This window comes from Camelina sativa, chromosome 17 (genome assembly GCF_030686135.1).
Source record: "Camelina sativa cultivar CO46 ecotype springtype chromosome 17, ASM3068613v1".
NCBI lineage: Eukaryota > Viridiplantae > Streptophyta > Magnoliopsida > Brassicales > Brassicaceae > Camelina > Camelina sativa.
The window spans coordinates 2339639-2356140 of NC_141896.1; the positions used below are offsets into that span (position 1 = coordinate 2339639).

Genomic DNA, 16502 nt, shown 5'->3' on the forward strand with positions numbered 1-16502 from the left:
CAAACCATAATACGTACGGTACCAGTGAAACAAAATGTCTTTAATTATGAAATCGATTATAATGCGTGTGGACACATAATTAATTCTATAAATCATATGCACCGGTCTAAGAGATAATCATAATCATAATCATAATTATAATCAACTTGTTGGTTATTAGGTGTCCACGTTGACCGGTTGGTTTTTTTTTTTTTTGAACAAAGTTGTCCGATCGATGAGTGATTTAAACGGCTGAGATTGAACGGCGATAAAAGATAAACGACCTTATCCGCAATTAAAATCCATTCGCGCTTTTCCCTAGGAGCCGCGTCATGGTCTCGACACCTAACATTACAAATTGGTTTAATTAATTTTTCTCAAAGGGTAATTACGTAATCTCCTCCCCTTCTTCATCTTCTTCCTTATAACAACTTAACAACGTCACTTTCTCGGAAAATTTTTCCAGGAAAAATTGAGATTCGTGTACGCAAACCCAATTCCTCTCTGAATCTCTAGCCAAAAAAAAAAATGTCGGATAATCGCGCACTCCAGCGAGTTAATATTCTCGTCAATCACATACTCCAATCATCTCCTACGTCTTCATCGAACCTATCACTGACGCGGGAGATATGTTTGCAATACTCTCCACCGGAGCTCAACGAGAGCTGCGTATTCGATGTCAAAGAGATGAGGAAACTGCTCGACGGACACGACGTGGTGGATCGGGACTGGATTTACGGGCTCATGACGCAGAGCAATCTGTTTAATCGTAAAGAGAGAGGAGGCAAGATCTTCGTGTCTCCCGATTACAATCAGACGATGGAGCAGCAGCGTGAGATCACCATGAAACGGATCTGGTACTTGCTCGAGAATGGTGTTTTTCAAGGTTGGTTGACTGAGTCAGGTCCTGAAGCTGAGCTCAGGAAATTAGCTTTGCTTGAGGTTTGTGGGATTTATGATCACTCCGTCTCCATCAAAGTTGGTGTTCATTTCTTCTTGTGGTACGTTCAAAATCAAGAAAAAGACAAGATTGTGATTGGACATTTGGTTCTAAGTACAGATGTGTTTGGTCTTGCTAGACATGATTAGTTTATAAGTTTTTTGCTGTGATACAATCAGGGGTAATGCTGTAAAGTTCTTTGGAACAAAGCGTCACCATGAAAAGTGGCTGAAGAGCACCGAAGATTATGTTGTCAAGGGCTGTTTTGCAATGACTGAGCTAGGCCATGGAAGTAATGTATGTATATTTCAGTTTCGCTACGTTTGTTTTAGTGATCTTTAACACCTTGTATATTGATTTCTGTTTCTTTATTTTGATATAGGTACGAGGAATTGAAACAGTGACTACATATGACCCAACAACTGAGGAGTTTGTGATAAGTACTCCTTGTGAATCTGCTCAGAAGTATTGGATCGGTGGAGCAGCTAATGTAAGTTGCTATTATTATACCTATCTTGAGTGTACCAAAATCATATTTTCTGTTTAGTTTCTAAATTCTGACTGACGTTGTATTAATTTTCGATTGTTCAGCATGCAACCCACACAATTGTGTTTTCACAGCTTCATATTAACGGAACCAATCAGGGGGTTCATGCCTTTATCGCCCAAATTAGGGATCAAGATGGTAACATATGTCCAAACATCCGCATTGCTGACTGTGGACACAAAATTGGTTTGAATGGTGTTGACAATGGCCGGATATGGTATTCATAAACACTCAAACGTTTATGTAGATTTACCTTATACTAAGGGTGTGTACTTCATGGAAGATTTCACTGTGATTATAGGTTTGACAATCTTCGAATCCCAAGAGAGAACTTATTGAATGCAGTTGCTGATGTTTCATCTGATGGGAAGTATGTTAGCGCAATTAAAGATCCTGATCAGGTATATGCTACACCTTTGAACGAACCATTTTTATAGGATATACTTGTCGAGTTGCAGTGGTAATGTTTCCAATTTTCATTTCAGAGATTTGGAGCATTCATGGCCCCTTTGACCTCTGGCCGAGTCACGATTGCATCAAGTGCGATTTATTCCGCAAAGGTACAGATTTTTTCAGTAATTTTGTTTTAGTCTCTTTACATAAAGATTTTGTAAGACATGATGTAGGAACAACTGTAGTTGATTGAGATTTTACTGTGGTAGGTCGGATTAGCTACTGCTATAAGGTACTCATTATCGAGAAGAGCCTTCTCTGTTACAGCCAATGGTCCTGAAGTCCTCCTTCTTGATTACCCAAGTCATCAGAGGCGACTGCTACCACTCCTAGCGAAGACGTAAGTATCTTGATTACCCAAGTCATCAAGTTTTTAAAGATGAGTTGTTTTCTTTATTTACTTCTCATTTTCCACAGATATGCTATGAGTTTTGCTGCAAATGAATTGAAGATGATTTACGTGAAGAGGACACCTGAGACCAACAAAGCCATCCACGTCGTTTCAAGTGGGTTCAAAGCTGTTCTCACCTGGCACAATATGCGAACACTTCAGGTTTACCGATACATTATACGCACGGTTATGTGAGAAAGCTATCCTGCCTATAAGCCATACTGAGGTTTTTTTGTGTTTTTTTCCTAAGGAATGTCGTGAAGCTGTCGGAGGGCAAGGTATCAAAACAGAAAATCTAGTTGGTCAGTTGAAAGGTGAATTTGATGTGCAGACTACATTTGAGGGTGACAATAATGTATTGATGCAGCAGGTAGGCAGCAGCAGATTATTGTGATTTGTGAAGACGATTAATGCTGTACATTGCCTTGTTTTGACCATCTTCTTATGTGAAACTTAGGTGAGCAAAGCACTTTTTGCTGAATATGTCTCGTGTAAGAAGAGAAACAAACCATTTAAAGGATTGGGATTGGAGCACATGAACGGTTCTCGTCCTGTATTGCCAACTCAACTCACATCGTCTACCCTCAGATGCAGCCAGTTCCAGGTCATATGCCTCCTCATACATGTTTTCCATCTTCCCATTTATTTAGATGAATTTTCCAATTTTTGTTAAACATTTTCTTGTGTATTTTGCCCCTACCAGACAAATGTGTTCTGCTTAAGAGAGCGAGATCTCCTGGAACAATTTACTTCTGAAATTGCACAGCTTCAAGGGAGAGGAGAAAGTCGAGAGATCTCGTTCCTCCAGGTAAGCAAATTTCTCATATAAAATTTGCTTTCCGTTTCTGTTCTCCAGCCTTTAGGATTCAGTAACTTAGTTTTCTTCTGCTTTTCACCCGGGCTTGCAGAGTCATCAACTTGCTGAAGACTTGGGTAAAGCTTTTACAGAGAAGGCAATACTGCAAACCATTTTGGATGCTGAGGCCAAGTTACCTGCTGGCTCAGTAAAGGTAAGTAAATCGATTATTATTTGTGATGTTTTGAACCTTTTTAGTTGAATCGTAGTTGTTTTGCTATCTAGGGATCAGGGATGGTACCTCAGGCTTCCATGTTTAATGATTAACGTGCAGAGTCATTGATTTAAAACAATAGGTTATTGTTCGATAGCTTGAAATATGCTGTGAGACTAGTGGGATGGTTTGCTTCTATAGGCACAATAGTTCATCTACTGTTAGTGACAATAGGGAAAAGCAGAGCGTTGTTCTTTGTGTGGTTTAATATATAGACTACTACTACACTAAGAGTGAAGAAGACTATAACTACAAGAGGAGAGTGAAGAAGACTACCACTACAAGAGGAACTAATCTAAACTAACTACGTCCTTGTATATGATGACAGGATGTGTTGGGTCTTGTAAGATCAATGTATGCATTGATCAGCTTGGAAGAAGATCCATCGTTGCTGAGATACGGTTACCTCTCTCGGGAGAATGTTGGAGATGTGAGGAGAGAAGTTTCTAAGCTCTGTGGAGAGCTTAGACCTCACGCACTTGCACTTGTCACTTCATTCGGCATTCCAGACTCCTTCTTGAGTCCAATTGCATTCAACTGGGTGGAAGCCAACGCTTGGTCTTCAGTTTAGATACTACTAGTTGTAGTCTCTTCCACAATTCCCACATCTCCTAAAAGTTAAGTTTCAACACACGTTATCTACAGAAGCTGTTGTAAGCTTTTTCTAATAAAAGGGGTATGTAATATATGTATCCAGAGTTTATTCTTTGATTAAACTGGTCCAAACAAAAAAAATAGTTTGGTAATAATTTTCAAATTATAGTCAATAATTGTTATGATTTTTTATTGGTTCAGTTGTGGATATTATAATCGTCATTCATGTTTCATTACCAGCATTTATATTTTACTTTGTTATATTAACTAAAAATAGTTTGCTATATTAACTAAAAAAAACCCAAATGATTATGTGCAAGTGTAAAAAACAAATTGAGTGTATGACATCTCTAACGATCAAATGTAATCAAATGACAGGAGTCAACACTCGGTTAGTTTTAACAATTGTATAAATCATTCGGTTTTTATTAATTAATATGACAAGCTAAGGTTCTTAAGTGGGGTTTAGATTTGTTACTTGTGTATGAGTTTTACTTGTAGAGCTAGCTAGGGTTGTAAAAAGTAAAGAAGAGAAAGGAAAAATAACTAACCTTTACGTCTCATGCGGCGTTTCTCAATGCATATGAAGTTGCAGATCATCAATCATCATCAGTTCATCACCAATTTCACTGTTGTTGTCAATAACAAGAAACATGGTGAAATTGAAGTCCAGCCAAATTTCGAATGCCCTGCAACGCAAGAAATCAATTGGATAAGAGTATAAGACCTCAATGTTTTTGTTAAACAAAAAAAAAACGACAATCAGAGAAAATTAGGGCATAAATAAGCGAATGGAATAAAACACGAAAAGGAGAAAATACGAAAACCAAATTATATAAATAAACTAAAGATCGAGTTCCAAAATTACTCCAAAACGGAAAGAGTAGTGTAAATAATGAAAACATAACCTGATGAGGTTTTTAGTGGCGTGATGGATGAAAAGAATCCAGTCTCTAAACCTCGTCAATGATGGAATAAAGCAGCAAAACTTGTTCTCTCTCTCTCTCTCTCGAACCAAAACAGTATAGATCGACGGAACTTGAAGATCTCGCGCAGGTAATCCCACCGTTCATCTCTGCGCGCGGCTATCTTAACGAGACGAGTGATTTAGGTTTAGGAGGCCGCTCTCACTCTGTTTTCCATCTTTTTTATTTTTTGTTCTAAAGATTCTGAACGAAGACGGACGAGCTAGGTACTACTTACTGTATTTAAAGGAAACGAGCATGCCCAAAAAAAAAAAGGAAACCACATGATCGCCCAAAAAGAAAAGAAAAGGAAAAGGCATTATTGTATGGAACGGTCAAAAACAAAATGCACCGACTTTTCTCAATTGGGCTAATCTTGTCAAGTTGATGTAACTACGGAAACGGGCCTAACTGGGCCTAGTATTGTTTTTCGGCGAGCCCATGTTCTCGCCAACCACATACTCCCGCCGTCTTCGAACCTCTGCCTCACGCCGGAGGTATGTTTGCAGTACTATCCATGAGAGCTACGGATTCCAAGTCAATGAGATGAGGAAATTGCTCGCTCGACTGGCTTTTTGGGCTCATGATTCGGAGCAATCTGTTCAATCCGAATGTGAGAGGAGGCAAGACTTTCGTCTCGCCGGATTACAATCAGACGGCGGAGCAACAGCGCGAGATAAGTATGCGGAGGGTTTTGTACTTGCTCGATTGATGGAGACAGGTCCTGAGGCTGTGCTCAAGAAGTTTGCTTTGTACGAAGTATGTGGGATTTATGATTAATTTACTCCCTCTCCGCCAAACTCGGTGTTCACTTCTTGTTATGGTATGTCCCTTTGATTTTCTCAATTTGGAGATGTGTTCTGCTCCTCTCTATAAGAAAGATTTATGTTTGTACTAATGTGGCAACTATCTGGGATATTGACATTGGCATGATTTGAATTCAGGGGTAATGCTGTTAAGTTCTTTGGGACAAGGCGTCACCATGAAAAGTGGCTCAAAGACACTGAAGATTATGTTGTTAAGGGCTGCTTTGCAATGACTGAGTTGGGCCATGGAACTAATGTATGAATATTTCTTTCACTATCATTTTGCACATATTCTTAACTATTATGTTATCGGTGATCTTTGATTCTTTTCATTTAATGGCTTTCAGGTTAGGGGAATTGAAACTGTGACTACTTATGACCCAGCAAGTGAGGAGTTTGTGATAAATACTCCTTGTGAATCTGCTCAGAAGTATTTGATTGGTGAGGCAGCTAATGTAAGTAGTCACTATGCTTAACTCAGTTTTTTTCTTCACTGATCTGCCACATACTGACTTTGTGATATACTGTTGGTTGTGTGAAGGTGCAGACGCCAATGTTACGATTGCCTCAAGTGCAATTTACTCTGCAAAGGTATCTCCTTACAGAAATCTTTTGTGAGATATCAACTTAAATATCTCCGAACTAAATGTTACTGATTAAGATTCTTACTGTGGCAGCTCGGATTAGCTGTTGCTGTCTAGGTTGCTGTAAGGTACTCACTTACGAGAAGAGCCTTCTCTGTTGCAGCCAATGGTCCTGAAGTCCTCCTTCTTGATTATCCAAGTCATCAAAGACGACTTTTACCACTCCTAGCAAAGACGTAAGCATCTTTCTGAGCAATATGTAACTTCCGAAATGAAAAGTATTTCTTGGCTTAGGTGTGGGATTTTGGTTTTATCATATTTAACTGAATCTTATGTAATATCTACCCTAGATATGCTATGAGTTTTGCTGTAAATGACTGGAAGATGATTTACGTGAAGAGGACACCTGAGACTAACAAAGCCATCCATGTCCTTTCAAGTGGGTTCAAAGCTGTTCTTACTTGGCACAATATGCGAACGCTTCAGGTGAGAACCAGTACTTATCAAGCATTTATAGACGAGAAAACCTCTTTGAGCCATACTGATGTTATTGTGTCTTGGTTCTTTCTAAGGAATGTCGTGAAGCTGTTGGAGGCCAAGGTTTGAAAACCGAGTTGGTCATTTAAAAGGCGAATATGATGTGCAGACTACATTTGAGGGTGACAATAATGTACTGATGCAGCTGGTAGGTTAAGGAACATAATTAGTGCTGTGACTTTCTTTGTTTTGACAATACAATGTGACCTTATCCGTTCTTAGTGAAACTTAGGTGAGCAAGGCACTTTTTGTTGAATATGTATCGTGTAAGAAGAGAAATAAACCCTTCAAACGGTTGGGATTAGTGCACATGAACAGTCCACGTCCTGTATTGCCGACTCAACTCACATCATCTACCCTCGGATGCAGCCACTTCCAGGTCATAAATCTTTTCCCTCTCATTGATTATGTAGATGAACTCAGCTTTTTGTTGAACATCTCTTGTATTTCACTATTTTGTCCCTGCCAGAAAAATGTGTTCTGCTTAAGAGAGCGATATCTTCTAGAACGGTTTACTTCTCAAGTTGCAGAGCTTCAAGGGATGGGAGAAACCAGAGAGTTCTCCTTCCTCCTGGTTAGCATTTCTTCTCATATAACCTTTGTTTCAGTTCCTTATATATACAGTACATACAATAATGGTTCTTTGGCTCCTCCTCCAGAATCATCAACTTGGTGAAGAACTAAGTAAAGCTTTCACAGAAAAAGCAATACTGCAAACCGTTTTGGATGCTGAGGCCAAACTGCCTCCTGGCTCAGTTAAGGTGAGCTGCCAATAAGTTAAATGATGGTTGTTTTTTCTTTTAGCTAGGAGTCGCCTTAAGTTTCCGTATCATGTGATTTACTTTTGGCATAAAATGAATATATGGTCAAGGAAATGTACCAACTGGTTCCCTTTTCTTCATGGGAGCTTTAAATCTAGGACAAGCACAATAAGTTTGAAAATATTTCATTAAACCTGATGTCATGTGAATTCTGTATATGTAGTTATGCTGTAGAATATACACTACTAGCAAATGCTGACCAGTATTTGTGTATTAAATGGTAGGATGTATTGGGTCTAGTAAGATCAATGTATGCATTGATAAGCTTGGAAGATGATCCATCGTTGCTGCGATACGGTTACCTCTCAAGAGATAACGTTGGAGATGTGAGGAGAGAAGTTTCGAAGCTGTGTGGAGAGCTTAGACCTCACGCACTTGCACTGGTGACTTCATTCGGGATACCTGATGTGTTCTTGTGTCCAATTTGCATTCAACTGGATCGAAGCCAATGTTTGGTCTTCAGTTTAGTACTTACCAATAATTACTTCCACAATTCCAAGATATCTATCTGAAGATATGGCTTATAATAAAAAAGGCTATGTTATGTAAGATCAAGTTTTGTGATTAACCTCAACACACCAGTTTTGGGACAATGATATTAGTAGAATGATTCGTTTGATAAGCCTACTCGAATCAGTGGAATCCGAAAATATGGAACAGAAAGAGGGGTAATTGCGTCTTTTTGCAGGAGCTAACAAACTCTTTTTGTATCTATCTGATTTTGAACTTTTGAGAATCCATAACACACCACCACTACTACTGCTAAACGAAATAACAATCCCAAGAGATAGAGAGAGAGAGAGACGAAGAAGAAGGAAGGATGAGGAAGAAGGAAGAAGGAAGTATGAAGTTTAAAGTAGAGAAGAAGATGAGTCTGGAAGAATACGTTGATTTCTTCTCCGTTGATACTGCCACGTCCGTCGACGACTTCACCATCTCTTACCTCAATCAGGTTTCTCTTTCTTTCTCCCTTCACTCCGCTTTTGCTCTTTTTCGATGATTCTCTTCCTCTTCTCTAACTAACATCGTCTTCTTCATTCGACTCGTGCTTGTAGATCATTCATATGCACGGCTTCCGAAAGCTCCACAAAGCTCATAAGGTAAAAAAAAAAAACCAAGATCAAATCTCACTCACCACCGATCATCATCCATCGCTGTTAGTTAGAAATTGCTTTTGGTTGAGAATCGATTTCGAATTTTATCCGATTTACGTCTGGGAATTTTAAATTTCTGGTTGGTTTAATTGATGGATGTTGTTGTTGTTTTACCAGAAAATTCTAGGCGAAGTCGTGGATGCACTAGATCTAATAGATCCCTCTCGATCGACTCTGAATTCAGTCTCGTCCTCGTCGTCGTCGTCTTCCCTAACTCTCGACGAAGTCATAACCGACATCGAAGCTTTGAAATGGCAGGAATGCTGTTTCACCTCCCTCCAGATCATCAATTCCGATTCCCCAGTTCCCAAACCTTATCAGACCAAATCCAACAAGAGAAAGAAACCCTCCTCTATGACTACGACGACGATGAAGAAACCTCCTGCTGATGACAAGAGAGTCACCACAACAACAACAACAACAGCAATGATCTCATCATTCCCCAGAAAGGTTCGAACCAAAAAGACTATGAAGACCATCACCTCTGTTAACGAAGCTGCTTCTGCACCTAAACCACTCTCTCACTACATCACTTTCCCTTCCAGGTTTCCTACTACTATCCCATAAATCTCACCTTCCACATTCCAAACAAAACTGTGTGTTTCCTAATTTTACTGTTTGTTCTTCTACATAGACATAGCTTTATATCAATAGAGAGATAACTATGCATTATTCAAGCAAAAATACAGAGTTACGTTACTATATATGAGCTTCAGTTACATTTGCATAATATAGTCCCAAAAGATGAAGAATAAGATAGGAACATTTACGATTACATTTACTCAAAAGCTCTTTCATATAAAAGGAAAAAAAAAAGTTCACATGATAGAACAAGCATTGGGATTCTCATCACTAAATTTGGCACCAGTTTGGTGGCTGAAGATAGAGGCATGAACAGGGTGGTGCCTGTAAGACGAATACTCATTGCTATCGTAACCATGCTTGTAATAGTTGTAAGAAGATGTTGGCACTGGTGCTGCGTGGTTTATTGGGCCGTTGCAGCCCTGAGGGTTGTAGAAGTATCCGCCGTTGCTGCTACTGCTTCCCCCACCTCCTAGGTGATCAGGGTTATATGGAAGCTGCCATAGCTCAGCTCGCCGACCTGTTTTTCTCACTTTTTTAAGAACTTTCTTCTGGTCGGCATAGCCTGTCACCGTCACTTTCTGCTGCATCGTGTCGATTTCTACTTCGTCCACTCCTGTTTTCATTATTTCAACAACAAACTAAAATTATGGCTATCTACTACACACAATATACATATAAAGCAATTTGTTAGAGATTAATGATGTTTCACCTCTCATCTTCTGAAGAGCATTTTTAACTCTGCTTTCGCATCCCACACAATCTATGTGAACTCTCATCTCAATAGTCTGTAGATGGATTAGAGATTGTTAAATTCATTTCATGTAGAAGACAACAAAAAAAAACTAAAACAGCATCGATCCATGCAATAAGACTAATAAGTAAAACAAAAAAATTAAACCAAAAGAAATATGCTTACCGTCATCTTGAACTTTTGTTGATGATTTTGGAATGAAGGTAGTCAGATCAAAATTTTGAACTTTATGAATATTGATCAATGAATGGGCATTGGCATGTTTGATATATATAGTGTTCCTTGCTCTTCAAGCTTACGAACCCCCTTTTCTTGATTTTAAAATTATAAGTTTTCTACATTTAATAATTTGGGGACCATAAATAAGGTATTATTATTATTATTGCACCGACTTTTTATTTGTAAAACCGTGTAGATATGAGTTGGGAAGAGGTTGCTTCTGATGGGCATCCACAACGGAAACTTATTCTAGTTTCAATATTTGTATTTTCGGCATTGCATGTAGCTTCAAATTTCAATCACATTTGATAGTTGACCCATAGATTATTCAAAAATAAATATAGATCGAGTCAATGAGTCATATAACTTATGTATCAACTTTACCAAAATAGTCATAATTTTGGTTAACCTTCTATTTAACTTACAAAAGAAAATTAAGGTTTTTTGTGAGTTAAATTATATTTGTGCGGAGTGTTGATCGATCGTTGAGTATTGGAACGTCATAAGTTTTAATTTTATGGCCAACAAAATTTTTTTGACTACAATTTAAGATAATGGAAATGAACGTTGACCTTTTATTTTGGTTGTAAATGTGAATTAAGGATGACTCGATTGAGAGAGCAAAGTTGACTTATGGAAATCAATTGAATGTAAACTTGGGAGCAAAGCATGGATGGACAAATGACACTTAGCGAGCGAAACTGACGGATCTGGTCCATATTAGCCGACCAATTATATACTGTATTGTCTCGTAATCAAATTTATCAAAACCAAAAGTTATATGTATTAAACCGGTCTAGAGGCTTTCGAGGATCACATTTAGGGGGAAAATTCTCTTTCGATCTACTCGGTGTTTTATTGAACTTTGTTAAACTTCCCAATTTTGTTATCACAAGATTTAAGAGCGGCATTAAAGTGAATGTGCAAGCCTGTGATAGAACTGGCCTTGCATAATTGCATTTTGGTTCATGTATCTTCATTAAAGTTCTCGTAGGGCTTTTTCTCTTTTTCATTCAAAACTCAGAAATTAAGAAGAGTAAATAAGTCAAATACAACTCGTATATAATATTGGATATATGTATTTGTTATCATGTTTCGTACGTGTAATGGCATTGTGTGCCTGTATATGTACCCCGTTCCCTCACCTGTTTATAATAACGCATTTGATTAAGTTAAAAACCACCATGGGGGTTCAGGAGTCATTATTTTGCCAATTTTTCGTAATTACGAAACAATATGCACAAACAAATTAGAGATTCTTTTTATATTTGCTTGAACCGAATTTAAGAAACAGAGCAACAATGTCTTAAAAAACAAAACCCTAGAATTATAAAGATACATAATAAACAGAGGACAAGAAGAAACAGAGCAACATCGTCTTTAAAATCAAAACCATAGAATTATCCATGATAAACAGAGCACAAGAAGAAACATGGCAGAGTGAAAAGAACAACGATGATAGAAACCCTAATTCAATAACGTTATTGTTGCCTTCTTGCAGAAGAAACCCAGTCACCGTTAACCCATTCGAGATGCCTTCTCAGACGGTAAAGTGGGTACTTGAGCTCCTCGCCGGTCGTCTCAAAGTAAATGGAGTACAAGTCGCTTCTCCCACCGGTGACCTCTCCGACCCACCACCCGTCTTTGTCGAAAGCATCGACCTTTTCGTGGCGGTGAAACACTACGGGAAGAGATTTGGGAGGCATCGGACGGAGTTCGTCGGCTGAGATGATTTCGATTAACCGATGAGATTCGTCCTCCTCCGACACGAGATTCTTGTACTTAACTTTGTAGCAGGATCCGGATCCGGATCCCTCGGGAGTCTTCGACAATACCGTGGCGCTGAAGTAAGACCCCAAGAAACCGTCTTCTTTGCTGCAGACTTCAACTTGATCTCCTTTCACGAACTCCATTGTTAACTGTTAAGGGTTTCAGTATGATCCAAACTTTTTTTTTCTTTCTAATTTTCTTGATTTCAGTATACGAAGAGAATGATTTGGTGTATTTTATAAGAGTTTTGTTTCCTTTTTGTTTTTTCGTTTTTACTTTTTTAAATCTTGCCTTTTTTGTCCGGATTGTTGTTATCTACTTATCTTTTTTCTTTTTCCTTTTCCTTTATTGAATGGGAAATAGATCATATCATATAAGTAAATTCATATGATTAACCAATGAGGACATGCAGCTTACTAAATTCAACTCATAACTACTACCGAGTGGGGAATAGTATATGTAACAACGATAACAACCTAATTTGTTTTTCACTGTGAATCTAATCATTAAGTATCATTGCATTGGTCACTATCTATCTCAGACCCAAATATATCTGGTTATCATGGGTCTCATCACAGCGACTGGTTTGAATTTGAGTTTCAATATGGGCCGCATTTTCAACTTTAAGTTTCTTACTCTTAACTCTCACATGCCATTGACTACAATTTCAAATATGGGCCGCAATTTCAACTTAAGTTTCAATATGGGCCGAAATTAAGATTATCATAGTTTGTTTGATTTATATGTACAATTATTTATCCTAATCTCTACTATATTCGAAAACTCTATATTACGTCTCCAAATTATTATTTTCTCACATGTTAAGAATCCTGCAGTTATAAAAAAGAGTTGCTCTATGTAATTAAAGACATCCTAAAACAAGCACCAAAAGAAAACAATGACAGGTACTACCTGCATAGAATATAATTATAATAATATATAATGTCAACTGTCATGCAGTTTATTAAAGTATTTCACATATATATAATTGAAATGATTTTAATGTATGGCCAAATACAAATCTGTACGTACGACGTTGTTAGACGGACCACAAAGACGATAATAATCTCGGAGAAAGGGAAATAAGACTCACGTGACGTGACTAATATCCAATACTATATAGTTTATTAATAAGAAACAAAAATAAAAACTTTAGAACCATTGCTTCTTCAAGTGCATCACCTTGTAGCCTACCACTCGTAATTAAAAGGCGCCAGGAGACACAAAAAGTGCACAATTACAAGGGTTAACTCTCTTAATATTACATCCACCAACGGCTATTTTTCTGGAAAATATAAAAACGCCCTATTATGCTTTACTCACCACCCTGATTATTGTCTCTAGTGGGGTCACACATATCGGACCGTTGATGAATTATATTGGTTTGAGTTAGAAATTGTAGTATGAACAACATAAGTTTTGGGTAGATATATACTATTAGCTAAGGTCAACATTGTTAAATGCATATGAGTGACCACTCTCCTTGAATGCTCTATCTGCCTCTTCCATTTCTATCTTCTGTAAACCGGCAGCAGCACATGTTTTCCCATAACTTAAAACAAGTTTTCCTTACAGCCAAACCTCTTGTGATTTCTTACCATTAACAAAAGGGAGATACATATATATATAATTATATATATTATGTATATCCATAACTGGTATGTCTCAAGATCAAAATTTAACTACGAAAGCCCCAACGGCCAATGCGGTGCCATTTCGATTTTGCCAAGTTTCGTTAGAAATATTTATAAATAGATAATATCTCACAGTTTGACACAAAAAAAAAAAAAAAAGAAGAAGATAATATCTCACATTGGTATAAGCTAGAATTTCTAGAAATGACTTTAGTATTCGAAGCCTTCCACATCATCCCAATGTAAAAATAAGAGAACCGCCGACCTAGCTAACTAGGTCAATTAAAGATTATAGAGTATTACTGTCTGTAATTAATGCGTTAGTCAGTTATACCAATGTGAGATATTAAATACTCAATAATTATTAATCTTAAAGAGCTAATTTTGGTAAGATATGCAAAAGTAAAAATTACGATCGAGTTGACGTAAATAAAATAAATGACGAGTCTCTCTGCTTTTTATGTCAAATATTAAGAATCTTGAGATTAAGAGATATTTACCAAAAGAGAACAATGACAGGTGATAAATGTCACTGACAATCTCTGAGAACCCTATTGAATGTGGGAGATATATAGATAATAGAGAGTACTGGGGGTTGTTTGATCAAATTTAAAACAAAATAACAACGTACGACTTTAGCATGGGCCACGAATTAAGACGATTGGGACACACACACAGTACTCAGGTGACCACAGGCGAGACAACATCATCATGCGCATCTTATAAAAGATTTATCTTATGATCAATGAATAAATGAATAATCAATATCTCCTTGCACCGAACATTTTTATATTTATTTCGATTGATTTTCTTCAAAATTCTTGTTCTTTAGATTGAGTACATTAACAAGATGTGACTATATATCTTGAGACTAATTGATAAGATTCGACTATTCATTCAAAGAGAGACAAAATATTAAACTCTTTTGCTTCCATATAAATATATAATAATGATCACACAATACAAGGCTAATTACAACCATATTTATATTTATACATACTGTATATAGATATAAATCTCTTTAATATTAATTATACTCTCTTATAGTTGAACTTAGGTTATTTTGTTTATATAACAAGTACATAATTATATTTTAGATGATATTTTCAGATATCAACGAATCAGAGCCAATTTCTGTTTCTGGAATTCCGAGGGCAATTTGACATCAGTGGCTAATCCGAGAACCTCAAGTAGTCTAATGAGATACCAAGTGATATCTATTTGCCACCACTCTAATCCTTGTCTCGCCGATGACTCAAACGCGTGGTGATTGTTGTGCCAACTCTCTCCCATTGTAAATATGCTAAGCCACCTTCAATCCATTCACAAGACCGATCGTTAAATCTATGTTTTTTTATATATATATAGAAAGTCTGGGGCCATAATATATATATTATATTACCAAACGTTACGAGATGTATCTTTAGTCTTCCACGACCTCGAACCCACAATATGGCATGCCGAGTTTACGAGCCATGTCACGTGGTACCCAATCACACCTCCAACGCCCTGTAGAAATACATATATCAGCGGTTTTTATTTGGATACCTTACAAATAATTTTGTGTCATAGAAAGAAATATACATACCCCGCCGCATGTAAGGTAAGGTAGACCACCATAGAGATAGAGGACGGTCCAAAACATTAAGACGTGGAAACCAATTGTCATTCGTAAAAACCAATAGAACCATTGCTGCTTCAAGTCATTCACGTTGTTACGTCCTCCACACTGTTACAATATTATTTTGCATTAATGTTACAATAACATCATAAAATCATAAAAGAATAATTATACACGTTATGTTTATACCTTCTATTTGATATAATGAGTGTCACATATCCACCACACATGACTGAACCAAAATCCTTCGATTGGGCTATGTGGGTCGCGATCTGAATCTGTAAACTGGTGATGGAACCTATGTATGCTCACCCAATCCAATGGATCTCCCTGAGAATAATAATTAAATATTATATTTTCTGTTCATACTCCAAAACTAAAAGGAAAAACGTTTGAAAAATATGTAATACTTAGTTAATAATTAAATAACCTGAAGGGCAAAAACAGCAAAATAAGCTGAAGGATACTCAAGCCATTTCGGGAGCTTAAAGCTCCGATGAGCCAAGTTCCTATGGTATGAGAATGTGATGCTGAGTGCATTCAAGGCGTAGAGCACCAAACCGAAACGTAAAGCTTCCCATTTGTAGTTGAACGGTGCCAAGAGACACAAAAAGTGCACAATCATAACGGTTGACGCTCTTATTATATCGGCCCACGACCAATATCTATGAATATAAGGCCTTCTTTCCTTACTCACTGTGCCTCTTTGGCTAGAGCCATTACCTCTAACGGGATCACACATTACACCGTCGAGAGAGGAGGTTTATTTTGTTCGAGTTTGAATTATGAGCATTTTAATATTGAACAACGTAGGAGTATATATGGGCTATTGTAAGCTTACGTAAAGGTCCACACGTCCTAGTTAAATGCGATTAACCACTCTTCTTTAATGCTCTATCTACTTCTCCCATTTCCATCTTTAATACTCTGGCACCAGCACATGTTTTCACTCCCCAACGTTCAACTTAGTTTTGTTTACAGCCATTCTAATGTATATATATAGCATTATATCCAAAAAAAAAAAACAAAGTAATACTACGTCTGATACCCAAAAAAAGAAGTAATTATACTATAATCTCTA

At 37.3% G+C, this 16502-nt stretch overlaps 5 protein-coding genes and 1 pseudogene across 6 annotated transcripts; 3 read left to right on the plus strand and 3 right to left on the minus strand.

The window, feature by feature from the left end:
* Positions 1-308: 308 nt before the first annotated feature.
* On the plus strand, positions 309-4174 carry LOC104754789 (acyl-coenzyme A oxidase 3, peroxisomal). The gene is made up of 13 exons (XM_010477058.3): positions 309-980; positions 1099-1216; positions 1302-1409; positions 1511-1683; positions 1768-1867; positions 1952-2026; positions 2129-2259; positions 2337-2472; positions 2561-2680; positions 2768-2914; positions 3014-3118; positions 3219-3320; positions 3709-4174. Exons 1-13 carry the CDS (start codon positions 508-510, stop codon positions 3949-3951), a joined length of 2031 nt encoding a protein of 676 aa, XP_010475360.1. The 5' UTR covers positions 309-507; the 3' UTR covers positions 3952-4174.
* A 362-nt stretch (positions 4175-4536) lies between these two features.
* Positions 4537-8236, plus strand: LOC104759092 (putative acyl-coenzyme A oxidase 3.2, peroxisomal; annotated as a pseudogene). Its single transcript, XR_015586749.1, has 12 exons — positions 4537-4630; positions 5324-5762; positions 5884-6001; positions 6093-6204; positions 6287-6336; positions 6423-6565; positions 6680-6815; positions 6902-7014; positions 7099-7245; positions 7336-7440; positions 7526-7627; positions 7912-8236. The product of XR_015586749.1 is annotated as a putative acyl-coenzyme A oxidase 3.2, peroxisomal (transcript).
* An 86-nt stretch (positions 8237-8322) lies between these two features.
* LOC104754791 (uncharacterized) lies at positions 8323-9525 on the plus strand. Its single transcript, XM_019239645.2, has 3 exons — positions 8323-8639; positions 8743-8787; positions 8959-9525. Exons 1-3 carry the CDS (start codon positions 8508-8510, stop codon positions 9406-9408), a joined length of 627 nt encoding a protein of 208 aa, XP_019095190.1. The 5' UTR covers positions 8323-8507; the 3' UTR covers positions 9409-9525.
* LOC104754790 (heavy metal-associated isoprenylated plant protein 28-like) lies at positions 9483-10422 on the minus strand. Its single transcript, XM_010477060.2, has 3 exons — positions 10343-10422; positions 10136-10211; positions 9483-10039 (listed from the first exon to the last, which is right to left on the minus strand). The coding sequence occupies exons 1-3, from the start codon at positions 10346-10348 to the stop codon at positions 9660-9662; spliced, it is 462 nt and encodes a 153-aa protein (XP_010475362.1). The 5' UTR covers positions 10349-10422; the 3' UTR covers positions 9483-9659.
* A 1223-nt stretch (positions 10423-11645) lies between these two features.
* Positions 11646-12442, minus strand: LOC104754792 (protein AGENET DOMAIN (AGD)-CONTAINING P1-like). The gene has a single exon (XM_010477062.2). It carries the CDS (start codon positions 12307-12309, stop codon positions 11878-11880), a length of 432 nt encoding a protein of 143 aa, XP_010475364.1. The 5' UTR covers positions 12310-12442; the 3' UTR covers positions 11646-11877.
* A 2271-nt stretch (positions 12443-14713) lies between these two features.
* LOC104754793 (delta-9 desaturase-like 5 protein) lies at positions 14714-16260 on the minus strand. Its single transcript, XM_087494891.1, has 5 exons — positions 15852-16260; positions 15611-15751; positions 15389-15529; positions 15203-15309; positions 14714-15112 (listed from the first exon to the last, which is right to left on the minus strand). The coding sequence occupies exons 3-5, from the start codon at positions 15467-15469 to the stop codon at positions 14914-14916; spliced, it is 387 nt and encodes a 128-aa protein (XP_087351017.1). The 5' UTR covers positions 15470-15529; positions 15611-15751; positions 15852-16260; the 3' UTR covers positions 14714-14913.
* Between the last annotated feature and the right edge of the window lie 242 nt (positions 16261-16502).